General features: G+C 41.5%; 1 protein-coding gene across 3 annotated transcripts in view; it reads left to right on the top strand.

Moving 5' to 3' along the window:
* GSG1L (GSG1 like) overlaps window positions 1-17,006 on the top strand; it is a 62,606-nt gene that overhangs the window by 31,296 nt on the left and 14,304 nt on the right. For 2 of the 3 annotated variants that reach the window (XM_068699162.1, XM_068699161.1), the window contains 3 exons: window positions 6,167-6,319; window positions 9,546-9,657; window positions 14,096-14,263. In XM_068699162.1, the coding sequence (XP_068555263.1) occupies window positions 6,167-6,319; window positions 9,546-9,657; window positions 14,096-14,263 (433 nt within the window). The remainder of the gene's footprint in view (window positions 1-6,166; window positions 6,320-9,545; window positions 9,658-14,095; window positions 14,264-17,006) is intronic. The other variant, XM_068699163.1, reaches the window with a different exon arrangement.

Here is a 17,006-nt window from a genome sequence, read left to right as displayed (position 1 = left end):
AACTCTTAACAGCAATTTCTCTCTCAGCCACCTCCTCTGTATTGCCTTGAGAACAAGCACTAATATTGGATTTTTGATAGTCACTTTCATGACCTGGCCAAAATGAAGAAGCAGGCCAGGAGGGGATTTAAATATTATTATTTCATCTGGAGACAGGACTTCACAATCTGGCATGAGAAACTGTTGTCATAATGAGCTGGCAACAAAAATCTACTTTTCTGATTTACGAATAAATATATAATCATAAGCATATGGCATAAAACTCCCTGCTTGTATGTGAATGTGGGTGATAAGAAGTGTAGATGTGTATTTATATTCTCTAGAACTGGTTTGTCAGCTGTATTATTCTCAAGAGCACAACAGTAGATGAAATTATGGAACTTTGTGGTTCCATGAACACTGGGAAAGTCTTCTTTATCAGCCCACACACAATATAATTCAGATGGTATCAAATTCTTGGTATTTCAGTCCCAATTGCTATCAAGCCTGAGAATGGCTTTACTAACATAACACAAAACAATAAAGAATCATCTTTGCATGCTGTGGGGGAAAAAGCACAGAAGTGCATGTCAGTAATTTCTTCACATTCTTGAGGTAAACGTAAACAGAACTTTCTGATATAAAAGTTGGAGTCAGCAACTGTTGCTTACTTTTAATAGGAAATTGCGGTGGATTTTAAAAAATAGTACTTGATGCTTCAATATGTATTTTTGCTCAGGCTACTGTGAACGGCCCCTAGTTTTTCTTACTTAAAAAAAAAAAAAAAGCCAGATGCATACCACAGGATAACCTACAAAGACAACAGCAGCTTTTTTCAGCTCTGCCCTCTAAAGTTCCAGTTGAGCAGCTCATCCCAGGTCATGTTCTTACAGTGCTTTAGTTTCTCAAGAAGGTTGTCCTGAAGATAGCTATTCCCTCTTGCCTCCAGGAATAGCCCTACAGTCTGATAGTGAGCTTCAGAACAATCCCACGTGCAGCATACCCCACGTAAAAATTGTGAAGCAGGAGCAAAGAACCAAAGTGGCCCACAGTACACTAACGGAACTCTATCATTGTCAGCAACCCTGTCAAGGAGGTGATGGTCTGGTTAGTGTGGAAGCACCTGAGGAAGAAATGGCAAGATAAGGTGTATCAGAATAGCAGGTGTTGATCGTACTGAGATTATTAGGTCATCAAAATCCTACTGTTCATCCATCTGCAGCTTCCCAGGCCACTAGGCTGGAAGACATAGGAAAGCAAATAAATTGTGTATGTAACAGAGACATGATATAACAGCAAAACAGATGATTGTCAGCTCCTAGTTGGGACAAAAAGGCACATGCAAACAGCACATTGTTGCTAACCTACAGAAAGCACAGAAGACATGAGGAGGACTTGACAGACAGCATCCCTTATTCTTTGTATCATTTCAGAGAATCCTGGAACACACTTGTGCTTATGAGAATATGTGTGTACAAAGGTGTAAGTGAAATCATTTTATTTATTTATCTATTTATTTCTTTTTAAAGTAGAAGACCTTCCTTTCCTCAGAGGTCTCACATTGCTGCTGCAACGTTGCACTATTATTTCCTGCAAGGTGAGAAGGGATGACACACTGCCTGACTAATGCTGCACATTATGAGGAAGAGGCAGTCAGAACCTAAAATCTTTCTGCATTAACAAGGGATGTCCTTGGCATAACACACACATCTTAGGTGAGCTCTGTACATGAGCTCACAGCAGCATTCTTTGCACACATAACCATCAGACTGATGAAGAAGAATGAAGACCAAAACATGAGAGAAAGAATACAGACCCTCAGATACAGACCACTGAGGTAGGAGACTCCTAATGAATCAAGCACTAACTTTTCTGAAGGAAATATTTTCACAAAGGCTGAGTTAAGTCAGACAAACCACTGGAGCAGAGGACAGAGGCTGATAGGTACTAAGACAGACACAAAAGGTGACAGCAGAGAAGACAGGAAAAGAAGAGAAAAATACTCATAAGAGCTTCTTCCCTGTCACCTTGAACAACTGAGGTTTCTTCAAGAGAGGGTGCTATCTACTTTGCTCGAAGGAGGCATTTGAGGTTGTAAGTGGAGGTAAGTCATGTCAAGTGACTGCCTGATGAACCTCCAGTTGAGAGAAGAGCAGTGGGACATCAGCATCAGCACAGATCAGAGTCACTCTCTCCTGAATTAATAACCCAAATCAACTGTTCTGCTTCTATTCATCTTGTACATGAAGATGTAAAATCCAGATACATCTTACATTTGCAGGATGTTATTATTTCAGATTAAATTCAAAATCAAAGCAGGCAGGGCAGAATGTATTCAGACCTGTATAAACATTCTACGTGTGACTTACCTTCCCCTATATTAAATAGATTTTTAAAAAGCACAAAGTAGATGTTCAGTGTACACCATGAAATAAAACATGAAGGTCAGACATCAAGTTCCTTTATAGGTAGGATCAGGACCCAAAGAAGAAGAAATAATTGGCTATGCTTTCCACAGGAAACTTACCCAGTCTATGTGTCTCATTGGAAAACAGTTTCACAGGACAGCAAAACTCATCTCTCATTGAGACTTAACTAACATTTCCAGTTCCCCATGTTTATTTCTCCTGCTGCATGCATTCATGTAGCAGCACTTAGGTCGGGCCCCTAATGAAACTATTATTGGATGAAGTGGCTGGAATTCCTTTGTGCTACTCTTCCAGGGTGCTTTCCCGCTGACCTCTGATCCCCTTCCTGGCTCTGGGCATCCATTGCTGACTTTGATATTAAACTGGTAAGATTGACATTCCCCTCCTCCAGCAACTTTAGCTTAAAGACCTCTTCACCAGCTTGGCAAGCCTGTAGCCGAAGATGCTCTTCCCCTCCTCTTGCCCTGTTTGACCGGAGGGATCCTATTTCTCTCAGCAGCACTTGTTCCTCAGACTCCTTTGCTTGGAGAAGCCAAATCATTTCCTGTGACAGCAGCCACGCAGTCAGGTGTGCCTTCCTCCTCTGACTTTCTCCTTCCCCAGCAAAGCGTATGGGAGGAGGTGAAGCAGTTACAACACAGCAGAAACTGCACTGCTGAGCTCTTTTACTCACTGCTCTTCTGGACATGTTAACCTGGCCTCTCCCACACAGACATACTGTGCACCTCTTCAGTTTCTTGGCATTTCTCAAGCACACTACACTTGTGTCAACTGCACCCACCTTCAAACACCCTTATTGCCTAGTTGGGCAATAAGTAAAGCTTATATACAGGTGATGTACATCCACTAAACCTCACAAACCAAAATAAAGAAATTATAATATGGTCAGTGAGACCACACTGACTTTCCCAACTTCTTGAAGCAACTGGCTCTGAGGGCTTTTTGAAGACATTTACATTGAAGCTTACTTTTCTCTGCTACTCCTGGTAAACTGCATTAGCTTGCTTATTGAATAGTGTGCTATTGGAATTTTGGTGGTGGTATGCAAATATGCCTATGCTTCTGGCAGGCATTCTCAAATCTTAGAAAACCTCCAAGCTTTTGGTTTCTTCAGTCAGTCTGAAATACTTACAAGGCACTGTAAGGTGAATGAATGACAACTGCAGTTCATCCTTTGTATAAAATGGGTTTTGAAGCTTTTTGAAGCCTTTGCACTGGAAGATGGGGAGGAAGCACTAGCAATCAGGCTGGAGAGAAACAGCAAAAAGAATCACCAGAATTTTGGAAGTTAAGTTAGTATGGCTGGTTGTTTACAATTCTGAACAAAACAGACAATGGGTGGCACGTTTCATTTACCAGATAAATCTAGGTCTGGCTCACAGGTGAAAATAACATTTTCATCTGCTCAGAAAATAAATCGTAATTACTTTATAAGCCTGCATCAAACAATGCTAAGCATCAGAACCTCGTATTAAGGCCTCTTCTATTATTCCCACAGCACCAAATCTCAAATCTGCATTTAATTTGGAAGCAAGCCAGAGACTGTTATAGTATGTGTGAGGAGGCTGATGCACTTTTCTTAGAAATGCCCAGTTTACCAGTGTTAGCGAGCACTAATATTACAGGGGTACTGGGAGATGCTGTACACTGCAATATTATGCCCAGCACCATTCTGTACAACCCAAGCCTATTTTGCCTTTAATGCCCTGGAAAGATGCTGGAGGTGATCAGAGCAAATGATCGTTGCAGAGACATGAGACTAAGGGGGGTGAGAGTAGGGATCAGGTGCATGGCATAAATGGAGAAGAAAGAAATCTTGCAAGGAAAGGGGTTGATACAAGGGGATGGATTTCTTGCCAGGAAAGCCACACCACAGCCTTGAACTGCAGTCACTAACACAGCACTACCCTGGTCTGCAGATACCAGTAATGAGTATCTGTGAGAGCTGATACAGGGAATAAATAACCATCCAGGCAGATTTGTTGTGTATTACTCTTTCAAGGCTGGATTGAGACATATATGAATTAGAACTAGTTAGGGCTTTATGTTGCCTCAGGTTATAGGTCAGGTTTACATAATCTGATTCTTTGTGACTCAAGGCATTTCATCATTTTCTTGTCACAGAAACTTCTGGTTTTGACAAAATGAGGTAAAATCCCTCTTTAATCCTCCTGTAGACCCTTGCTGTCTCTCATTCCTGTTTCTTTTCAGAAAAGTGTTACCAGTTGCCCTGATAGCAAACTGACTAACAGGTGTGAGAAAAACAGGTGTTTACTGCTGATGGATGCAATATTACACAAAAAGTCACTGTGAAAAATTAAAAGGTTTATTTATGGCTATCCCTGTACCATTGTTTAAGAACTCAAAAGGTCGTATATGGCGGCAACAGCTAAAAGCACATATTAATTAGATGCAATTATAATGGTAACTTCCCAGACAAAATGTGAGTTGGTATCATCCTTGTCATTGACAGGACACTCAAATATTTGATAGAAGTGAGACTGTGTATCCGATTTGCTAAGCTCAACTACATGCATTACCACACATGTTCTTCCAAGGAGGAGAGAACATATTAATATAAGTGAATTCTGTAGTAGTCTCTATGGTTACAAATAGCATTTTCTAACATAAGTCATTGTCTTCAGATGCTTAATTCTCCATGTTTCAACAGCTTAGGCTGTGATTTTCCATCCCTGCTCATTGTTTCCAGGTGAGTTCTCTAGCTATCAGGTTAACAAATGTACTGAGGAATTCTAGCAGATTCTCATGCAGAAACAGCTATTAGAAATCTGGCAGAGACTTACTATTATCATCTGTTACCATCCACTCAAATTTACCCCATGGCTTGCTGACTTTCAAGGACTCCTGCTAGAGGCTTTGTGCTGAAAGATCCAGATGTAATATCCACCATGAATGAATCAGTCTCACACAGCCACTACCAAAATGAACCACTTACCTGTGCACAGACCCAAAGAGCTACAAACGTTGAGGTTCAAACAGGGCACATCAACTCTTCCCTTCTCCCTTTCAAACCCATCTGGGGTTTGAAAACACAGAAGGCAGCACAATTTTATTTTTATTTTTTATCTGCAGCTGCTCAACTGGGTGTAATATAAAGACCTGGCTCCATGCTGCTCACATTCTGGCATTTCTCATATTAGCTGGAGCAGCAGAGATCTATGCAGTGGATCCAAACACCCCAAGTCAGAGCATTCATTCAGCAGGACATTCACTTCTGTGAAAGAGAGCTTCCAAGAATGGGGCCCAAGACTATGCTCTAATACATATTTTAAAGTCCAGACTGGAAACATTTTCTTTGAACAGTCTTGCAAAAAGGAGGTATCCAAGACTGTTCATCTCCCACTAACTCAATATACTCTAGGAGAATATGTGCTATCACCACAATGCATGCCCATCTGAAGCATGACATAGTGGGGGAAAAATGGACTCTGTCCTGTATTTTGGGTCACAGGAGACAAGATGTTTTAGGTATACCCAAAGAGGTTCTCTGGCCAAGCTGGGATCCTAAGCAACAGCTTTGTCTTTCTCTAGCATCTTCACCACCCTTCTGTACTTCAGATTTTTATTCACCACCTGTTCTACTTCTCAAAGCTTGTGTAGTTGTTTAGTAAATTTAATCTACTGGAATACCCAATTACTGATAAATATTCTTGATTTTGTAATTAATTTTTATCAACTTTAACCTCATGAAACTATTTACCAAATAAGTGACTGGTTGCTCCTCTTGTACTTTGCAGGTGTCCTGTGGCTGTCAGTAGTATCTGAAGTGTTGTACATCATGCTGTTAATCGTTGGATTCAGCCTTATGTGCCTCGAGCTCTTTCATTCAAGCAGTGTAATAGATGGGCTCAAGTTAAATGCCTTTGCTGCTGTCTTCACTGTGCTTTCAGGTATGAATGTTCCTTTTTTCTTTTTCTTTTTCCTTTTTTTTTTTTTCCCTGGGAACATGGACAAATAAAAATTCTAAAACTTTGAAAGAATAAAAACTGGGAGCTACAAGACTCTTTTATCCTTGGTTAGCTATCACATTTCCACTGCAAGCTGGGAGCAAGGACAGCATTATAATGTTGTCTCTTGCCAAAGAGAAGTAAAAAAACATAGTCCTGATTTCACAATGGCAATGCAGTTATTAGCATCTCCCACAGCCCACACAGCCATTACTATACCCTCAGGTAATGGGAAATGAAAAATATATAGTGTTGAAAATTATTTTTCCCCAAGAAAGGGTTGTAGTAATCACACTTAGGAGCAAACCCAAGAATAATGTGGGGACATGTGCAACTTCCAGAGCAACTGTTCAGGCTATTTTCATGCTGTCTGTACCTGGAGCCTTTTAGCATATGAACTTGAGGAATTCACTTCTCTAAAAAGAGTTATCAAATCTAGCCATGTAATTGAGGACCAATTCACTCTGCGCTGTCTAAAAACTCCACTTCCCAGGATTTATAGAAGCAACCATCCACAGATGGCTTTTGTGATCACTCCTGGATGGACTTCGTTGGCAAAAAGAACTTCTGCAACACAAGAGGATTTTATTCTGCTGTATTTCAAGCTGAAAGACATTATAACATGCAGTGCACATTTCTGTGAAGGAGCCTCAGACTTCAGAGATTGCCTCAAATTGTGAATTACAGTTAATGATATAAAACTTAGCTCAGAAGTAGACCTGAAGGGACCAAAAAAGATAAAATAAAATCTGGTAAAAACCACCAAAGCATAATTTTCAGATTTGGATGGCATTTGGATTAAAAAAAAAAAAAAAAAAAAAAAGGTTCAGTTTTCAAACAATGTGGAATTATCATAAACAATATTTACAGGAGTTTCTTTTTCACTTTGCCATTAATTGAACTTTTAAAGTTTTGTGAGAATTACAAAGCTTTCTTTCCTACATGTCTTTCTATTTTTATTTATAAGTAGAATGCCATTATGTTCCAAATATAAATTTTAAAATTTTGGGAGGAAAAGGATAGAAAAGGAGGAAAAAGCAAAAATAAAAATACAACATTCATCTGCATCAGCAGAGGAGTGGCCAGCAGGTCAAGGGAGGTGACTGTCGTTGTATGAGTCTATGATAATTAATCAATGAAAAACCAAGATCCCATTTATATGATTTTGGCTTCCCTTAATAAAAAAAACTATTATCTATAGCTTGTATCTATTATCTATATCTTATATATTGCATAATGCCATTGACAGCAGAGACAAGTGTCCACCAACATCCCCACCCCAGTTAGGCAGAAAAAGCAATAAATGACTCAGTTTCACTTTGGTGCCTGAATTTCAGCAGTCTCTGTCTAAGACCTCCCACTCACCTGTGTCACTGGACTGGCATCCCAGCCTCCCATACAGTGGAGGTCTGAACATTATTGAAACCCCCATTAAATCTTTGTACGATGGAACAGAACAGAACAGCCTTGCTGAAGTTAGTTCTGGCCTTGTCAAACCTCCTGATGGCTCCAAGTGACTATGACAAGCCTTGGGGTAGTCTGTAATACTTTTATCAAGGTCGAAAAGTTACTGACAGAAGGTATATGACCAGCAAGACACAAATTTTAACATCAATGCATAACCATCAGCTGGAGAAAAATTCTCTGACTTAAGAAGTATAACCAGCTCCCAACAAATTCTGGAAATGAAATACAGCCAGAAACAAGCCAGGTGCGTGCCAGCTTGCTGAACTCCCACCAGGCCACCCACCCTGCTGAAATCTCAGTTCTGCTGATGTGAGCTGCTCCTTCCACCTCCTGACTTTCCACTGTGTCACACTGACACGGAACAGCTGAGCAATTTACTGTGGCTTCTTGTAATAAAATATCTTCTTTCAGCCCCTGCAGTTGTTTGCATTAAATATGACATTTGTCTTGCTTAACGTACCTACAACAATGTCCTGCTTAATATACCTTCAGCACAAACACGGCATTCCCCCATCTTCCCTCCCCCCAAACAGCCCTGAATCACCCACACGTGTAGTGAGATTAATGAAGTTCTTTAGATTCTGGAAGAAAACAGGAGTCAAGTTGAGAAGAGCCAAAGAAAAAAAAAAAGGATGGTCAGAGACATGGGTAAATGGTGACTTCAGTTAAGGACAAAGTGTAATGTGCCCTGTTGTGGCAGAACACTGGTATTTTGAAGTGCCTTCAACTGTTGTTGCAGCACAGAGTGGGGTTTAACATCTGTAGGCCCAAGGTCTGTTTGGGAAATGGATGACCCTACTCTACCTTTAGCTAACTGCCTAGACCCATGCTTTTTGTGAGCTCAGCTGCACCGTGTAGTTACTAAAGCAGACATATCCCTGCCTATTGTATCTAGAAAATTCTCCAAGAATCAGAGCTGCCACTTGCTACCACTTCTTGAAAACAGAGTTTTGCTTTTCCTCAGAGGGGGATGTCTAAGTGTAAAAACACAGGCATTTTTTTCTGCTTAAGCTGAAGAACTGTGATGGTCAGCAAAGTGGCAGAGCCAACTCAGGTTACCATGTCATCTAACTGCAGCTAACACATGGCCTAATATTCATTCAATTGTACTTATCTCAGAAAAAAATACAGAGGTGTCATAAAGCAAGCATGACAACATTGTACCATTAAAAGTATTCCTGTGATAGAATCTCACCACCCATTACCAGGAATATCAATATCAAGCTATTAACTTAAATTCTTTGTGTAACATCCAACTGTTTTCTGAGAGTACAGATTTTTAAATCTTAACAATCATTCAGCTAAAATAACATTCTATTTGGAGCGACATTTTCAGCCTAGCTTTGCCTACTGAAATGTCTCTCCTTATTCTCTTACCTGAGGCCTGTGTGAGGTGGGCTAAGTGACATATCTTGTGGGTGGTATACCCTTGTTTTGCAGCAGCATGGTTAGAGGCAATGCTAATTGTGCAAAATTTTCTTCAACGGTTTTCTTTCTTTAACTCTTCTCTTAATTGAGAATTCAGTATGATGTAAAATAATGAGCTCTCAGTCACACCTTTCCTCTGCAAACACCTCCACGTTAGAATAGGAGGCATTAAAAAAAACATAAAGACTTTAGCGGAGCTTTCAGAGCTGCCTAGTGTTATTAAAAGATGTTTTTAAATAGCACAAAGTTTCATGGTACAATCCTTACTTCTCAGGTCTCTTGGGGATGGTGGCACACATGATGTATACTCAAGTTTTCCAAGTGACAGTCAGCCTTGGGCCAGAGGACTGGAGACCTCATTCATGGGATTATGGATGGTCCTTCTGGTAAGTGTCACTGCTAGTTAGTATCTTTTAATTTTTGAGTTGTTCCATCAGTCTGTTGGGAGATTGTAAGAAGCATCTCAAACTTCCAGTAACATGCATGTGAATTTCCAGCTGCCAAAATTCTAGGAGCAAAAAAAACAACATAGCCACACAATCACTGAAGTGTTAGAGGACAGTTATCAATAATTGTACAGCAGCAGCTGTGCGTATCAGCAGGTACATAGCATTTGTAAATAGACAGATACCACAATTACCAACACAAATTGAGCACTCTCATTAAAGTTCAATTTAGGTACATAATTGCCATGGCATTTCAGGGAGCTTTAGGATTTTTTGTTGTTATTTTTGGTTTTGTTTTTAATTAATGTCTCAGATGAACCTTACTTTGTAATTTTTAACACAACTGCAGAGAAATTCGTAGTGCTCCTGGCACTGTGATCTTCCCCAGTGAATCACGGTGAGAAGGCTTGGGAGAACAGAAAAGACATTCTAGCGAATTTTAATTTTTCTTTTTTAACTTTCCCAGTTATCTTTGAAAATAGAATAAAAATAATTTGGTCAAGATTCATCAGCTGTGTTATATTGTTTGCAAGTTTATAAGCTTGACAAGAATATCAGAATGAGGAGAATAGAAATAAAAGCATTGCAAACAACATTCTTATTCCTCTAGAAGCATCAGCCTCTTTGTATGGCTCTGGAAAACACTTCTTTTTTTTCATTTATGAATATATTGTATTATTTTAATTCCATCTCAAAGCAAAGACAGCAATCTTGGCAAACACCAGAAAATGAATACAAGTACTTCTTATGCACAGCACTGCAGGGAGTTGTTAGTCTCTCCTTTTCTCTTCCCTATCCTGTGTTTCATGGGAAGAGTTATTAACATTCTAGTAACATAATGCAATATATAAATAACATTATTTTTAAAATACACCTTATTGCGTGGATTACTAATAAATATTTATTCTTGCATACAAGGATGAGCTTTTAAATATATTTATATACTTATTTATAGAAATATTTATAACTTACATAATAATAATTGTATATTAATATAATTAAATAGTAATGCTTGCTATCTATTTGTCTTTAGTAATCTATTTTATAATTTACTGCAAAACTCAAAATTCATAATGGTGTTAAATGTCTTGCATGGTAAATCAGTCATTAGATTATTCACCCTTCATCTTCTGCAAGACAAGAGATGCCTATCTCTGAACAGGCTTGGAGGCCCATTTGGCACATGAGCCCATCCCAGACCCAAGCACATTATCACACAGAATCACAGAATTTTCTAGGTTGGAAGAGACCTCAAGATCATCGAGTCCAACCTCTGACCTAAAACTAACAGTCCCCAACATTATGCATGTGCTAAGAGCCCAGAGTCCCATCCTGAGGTGCCAGCACCTCATGCTGTTTGTAGAAGTACAAGTACTGGAAGTCTCTCCCTCCCAGTACCTTACAAGGCAACATACTTGTCAATGCAGGATGCTGGGCAAGGCACAAACATGAACTCAGTCACAGCTTCCCTGAGGGAGATGTGAACAGCAGCGGCATTTTCAGCCTGCAGTGTGGATCAACAGCCTGAGACAGGACAGAGGATTCCTCATACTGTGCCAGTGACAGGGCGCAGACCTGGCAAAGGAAGGTTTGAAACTCAAACACAGCCAAAGCAAGGCTTCTTCCCTTCAGCTACACCCAAACCATTACAGCTGTGCAGACCAGTGCATCACAGCTACCTCTGGCACTGCCCAGCCTTGAACACCCACTTGTAGAAGTGTTAAAAACAAGTGCCCACACAACCTGGTGGGTTTAGAAAATGCATGTGTAGGAATTTCCTTCTGCTCTGCCTGGCTCCAGTTGATGGGCCAGAAGCATGAGATTTAAATACCCTTGAATAGTAGTGAATCATTTACAGCCTCTTGTAAAAAGTATCATAGCAGCATCCCTCTAGACCACCTACCAGAGCACAGAGAATTGCAACACTGCTGAAGGGTGCCAGGGAACAGCCTCCCCAAGAGCCAAAGGTCATGAATAGAGCTAGAGACTGTCATTCATTTCAAATGTGACAATGGGAAAAATGGTTTTCTGTGACTACAATTCCTCTGTATTGGATAGGAATGATAATTATACCTCTCCTCAAAATAAGCAATAGCTGCTTGTGATCTGCTCAGAAGTCCCAGGGTTCAAAATGCACCCCTCAGTCCATGCTATCTGACCCCCTTTCTAGGCCTCTGGCAAAGCCTGGAGGTTGGTCCATGCTCTGGCGCACATCAGGAATGGGATGATGGATTCTCTAGGCAGAGAGTTTCAGCGTTTCCAAGGACCAATGGGGAGTTCAGGCTTGGCCACTCCAGAAAGAAAACAAATGCGCAAGTCTGAGCTGTTTGAGCCACAGACCTGAGCTGAGTTACCAGAGGCAGTGCAAATACAGTCCTACCACACCTCAGCACAGCTGGCATGGAGGGGCATTATTTTTAAAGACATCTTCATGAGGGTATGATGTAACTCAGTGCTCTTTACACTTAAAAAAAAATGAATGACATTTAACCAGGGTCCATAAAAACTAAACCATATCAATCATAATTGCCTCATTATTATGATTTGCCAAATGCCAGACCTGAGGTCACACCGAGAGTCTTTCTGCATTTCCTTCTCTGAACCTTTCAGCATTTCTGAGTTAATGATTAGAAATGATCAGAAGCATTCAAGAGAAAATGTTCTCCGTGTGTTATTCCCCAGGCACTAAGTGGGCACAGTGAAGCATGTGGTTTCAGCTGGCTTCTTCTTTGATATAGATCTGGAGACCAGCTGGAAATGTTTGGGGCTGTTGGAGCTTTTCCATGCACTCTGTGCATGAAGTCACATGCCAGGCTTCCCTGTGCCTGGACACTTACACATAGCACAAGTTTCCTTTCCACGTCTTCACCCAACCATGGGAAGCCTAAGGGAACTTCATCCCCCCAGGGGTTCACTAAACTTCCTTCTCATTTGATTGCATCTGGCAAACAGGTTCACAACTGATTAGGAAAGGGCTGCTTCCACACACTTCATTACCATGGGAGTCTATAAAAGGACTGTTGTTATGCACTGAATTTTGAAATCACTGAAATAAGCCATCTCTGTTTACTTGAACCATTTTTTCCCAGGTTTTTCAGTTCATGAATATGTGCTGTCTAATTTGAAATGAAGGACTGTTTCCCTGTCTGCAGAACATTTGCAGTTTGGGAAACAGTTCAGGGGAAAACAGTTCATGCTGAGAGCTCAGTTTATAATGCTTATTTATGAGATAATGCTACTGTGGTTGTATTTTTTCTGTTCTGCATAATTTATATCAACATTAAAATTGGCTATAGAAAGGATGAAAGAAAGGAGCAGGTAAAGTGTGTAGCTGACAGGTGATTAAGCCAATATGAAATAGCTGGAGCTGATGGGCTGAATGTGATGGGAGGGGAGCCTGAACAAGGATAAGTCCTTCAAACAATAGGGGGGAAAACAGTGCCTTGTTTGTGCTCCAATTTCGTGTTGAAAAAAAAACTGAATTGCTTGGGCCTGGGAGTCCCCCCAGCTACATCTGAACATAAGATCAGGCAAAGGCTGGAGGCAGAAGGCACACAGGAGGGAAACCTAACCCATGAGCAGTGAGCGGAACAGCTCCCAGCTGGATTCTGCTTGCCAGGAGACCCAGGCTAACACTGCTGTTCCAGCCTGGCACTGGGACAGTCACTTTTTTACCTCCATCTTCCTTCTCCCCGTCTCCCCATGCTCCTGGTTGTCACTTGTAGGTGTCCTGCCACTGGCTGACTGAGGTTGGCTAATACCACTTGCTTGCTTGGAGCACTGCCCTCAGGTTGGATGTCTCCACAGAATGGAAGTGCTGTCTTCTAATCTGGTCAGGCTTTCAGAGACTGGATATAAGCCAGGCATGCTAGAAATGTCCATGAACCAGGAAAAATGGAAATACAGTAGTCTGAGGAAGGCAAAATGAAATAGAAACTATTCACTAAGTAGCTCTGGAGCCAGTCTCCCATGGATGCTGGAGACCTTCCAGGGGCCCAAAAGACATGCTCCCTGGGGTATTACAATTCTCTGCACAACTCCTTCCAGGTGTTCATTTCTGCTCTATACATTTTAGCACTTGTCTGCTAGGCTCTCAAACATTTCAAAAGGAAAGCTAGACATGTCAGACTCTTCTGTCAGTGCCCCGAGTGCTAACATTAGCACTCGTCCATGGGATTAAAGCTGTGCCCAGCACAGCATCTGCCTGCATGCCTGAGCATGTGCCACAAGTCATTGGAGGTAAGATGAGGAGGACGGGTTTGTCACTGCTGACTTACCTGCCTAGTCACATCCTGTGTATGTGTGTCTCTTGGCTTCAGAAATATGACATGAGCTGCTGTCTTAACCCAGCTCTGTTTGCTGGTTTCTCTCTCCACAGTCTGGCATGGGGTTCTTTCACCTGCTGCATGGCGGCCTCCGTTACTACCTTGAACTCTTACACTAAGACTGTCATTGAGTTCAGACACAAGCGCAAAATCTTTGAGCAGGGCTTTCGAGAAGAACAGAACTTCCTAGACCAGGAAGCCATCAAGTACTTCAGAGAAAGGTCAGTGCAGACAGTCTCTCGGTCAGTGGAGGTTTTCATGGACTCTGCAAGTCTCAGAAAACCTAGGCTCTCGCCCATTTCAGCACATGTGGGCAAAGTCTCTGAGATACGCAGAGATGTGTGTTAAAGAGAGACGCAAAAGATCCTGATTGATCTGTTTTTACTTAAATTTTGTGATGTCCCAGTGCCTGCCTTTTCGTATGTGCTCATTAAAACACAAGACTGATAAGTCCTTACAGAATGCATTTGATTCATAGGAATACGTAAGAAGCTATGTTACAAATGCAATCAGATTTTCCCTCCCTGAGAAAAGGTAAAGTTGTGGGGGTATAACAACTGTTACAGCCATCCTTTCTCAGAGCATGTCACAGGCACCTCCCTAAAGATCTAGTAGTTGCTGAGACATTTTCCAGCCACCACCAGGCTACATTTGAGTTGCCATCTTCCATATTCACATGCTACAACCCATCCTGGGCTCCTCCTGAGCTCCTCCACACAAAAATAGTGCACATATCATATTGCGGTGCCATGCTCCTTTGCAAAAACACCCACACTGCCACACATGCTGCTCCAGGGGTCTTAGGTTCACTTCAAATTCCATTTGAGCTCTGAAGGCCCAGTAACACTCTTTTACACTGTCTACGAACACAGCCTGCAGGTGCCATGGCCCACCCATCCCACTGCTGGCCCCACGCTGTGTGACCATCACCAGGCAGGGCCCACCACGCAAGGCACAGGCCTGTGGCTGTGGCTCTGCACAGCCAACTGCTCGGTGGCCAGTTGGCCCTCATCACGAGACACAAGGTCCATATTCTGCTCCTTCCTTGGCCTGGCAGCATGCTTACCAGTATGACAAGAACAGGATCACTAGGAAAACCTCTAACAGGCATTTTCCATTTCTTACAAAATATCTCCTGACCTCCAGAGAAAAGCTATCACTCTCTTCTGCCACCCAGACCCTACATATTCTTGCTGCATGCCCAGCACCCCCTATAGTACTACCTCCTCCTCTGTATGGATAGGGGTACAGGGGTAGAGGTACAAACATTGTCAACACACAGTTATCGTATATACACTGGTCTTCCCCCTCACATATGTTGCTCACCTCCCACATATTCTTCGGCCTCCTGTGTAGTTCTATATTTGGTCTGTGACACACTAATCCTGCCTTCCCATTCCCTTCCCCTGCACTTACACTCAAAAATCATTGCCCATAAACTTAAACACTTATCAGCAGTCTCCACCTTGCTACTCACTCATCATAACCATCTGCAATGTATCAGTTATACCAGTTATTCTCCTTTCTCTAGAACACACACCTTGTGCTTGTCACCAGTGGGGTTTACAATGTGCCTGAGGAGACAGCCCACATGAGCTACTGGAGCAATTACGCTTGCTGGCAGCAGAGATGGGATGCAGATCAGCCACTCTGGAAGGTGCTGACATCATATAATATAAATTAGTTTATTGCATATGGAATAATTATTCAATAAAAAGCACAGAAAAGGCCTTGGACTTTGCAAGGTCCTTCTGAAGGGCAGTATGGGTTAATGACTAGGATACAGGCATGCCTTGTCAGAAAGTATGCTAATTTATTCTGAGTTCTACTAGTTAGGGCTCTGTACTCTTTGTTAGCCCATGAGGCTGTACTTCTGCACTTGCTGCCCTCCTTCTTTCACATGAAGCTTTGCTTAACATTGCAGAATGTAAAGAACACAAAAACATTGACCTCAGACAACAGGGAATGTCTGATCGGCTCTTTAGGTGTGCCTTCATGCAACAAGGAGCTAATAAGTGCAGAGAATCCTCACCAAAAGCCTATTGTTAGTAGCAATGTAAAGAGATTTTGGCTGCAGAAAACATAGGGAGGATTCATTCTCATTCTTCTGACTGATGTAGCAGTTTCTCAGTGGTGGAAGAGTGGCTGGGGAGCTTTGAGGAGACAGGAAATTTAGCATGATCAGACATTTCGGTAGCAAATTGAGGAGTCCTCCTGAGCAGAAAAACTAGAGACCTTACTGCTTATAACTTTCCTTTGGTTAGCCAACCTTAACTAATAGGCTCTGCTGTTACAATTGCTTCTCTGCCAAATTCCAGATTTTCTCTCTACATTTCATACAATCTGGAAGGATCAAAGAAATGATTCAACCAACCATGACTTTCCTAATTTTGCTTTTAGAGACAACAGCGAGTTTTTAAAAACATTTTGTGTGTAAAAAAAAGTACAGACAGTGAAGGGGAAGTGGTCCCTGTGTGTCTCAGGAGAAACACAAAGTGAGGGGGAAATAGCTGAATTATTGAACTGAGAATGGCAGATGTGAGACCAGCAGAACTGTAAGCAACAGAATATGTTGCTTCATATTGGGAAATGCTAAGGAAACTTTATAAGATACCACTGCTGCCCTTTCTGGAACAGTAAATAGGAAAAAAAAAAAACTGCATAGGGGACTGTAACCCTCTTTATCCCACATCTGTGTTGTGTGGCTTGATTTTGATTCTTGCATGCTCCATACTACACAGACTTGCCATTTTTATGTACAAGTAAAACAATATCACATAACACTTGCCAATCAAATTCATGTTGGAGCTGTAATCTCAGAGACCTTCACACCAACACACTAGATAAACAGGTCAATGACTTAGCTTGGCCCACCAAGCATGACGAGCTGAATCCAGCCCCAAAGGCTTGTTCATGTCTCTTGGGAGGAAGGCTTCGCCTTAGCCATGCAACTAACAGGGTATT

This window comes from Anas acuta, chromosome 15, assembly GCF_963932015.1.
Source record: "Anas acuta chromosome 15, bAnaAcu1.1, whole genome shotgun sequence".
NCBI lineage: Eukaryota > Metazoa > Chordata > Aves > Anseriformes > Anatidae > Anas > Anas acuta.
This window is presented reverse-complemented; position numbering and strand designations above follow the sequence as displayed.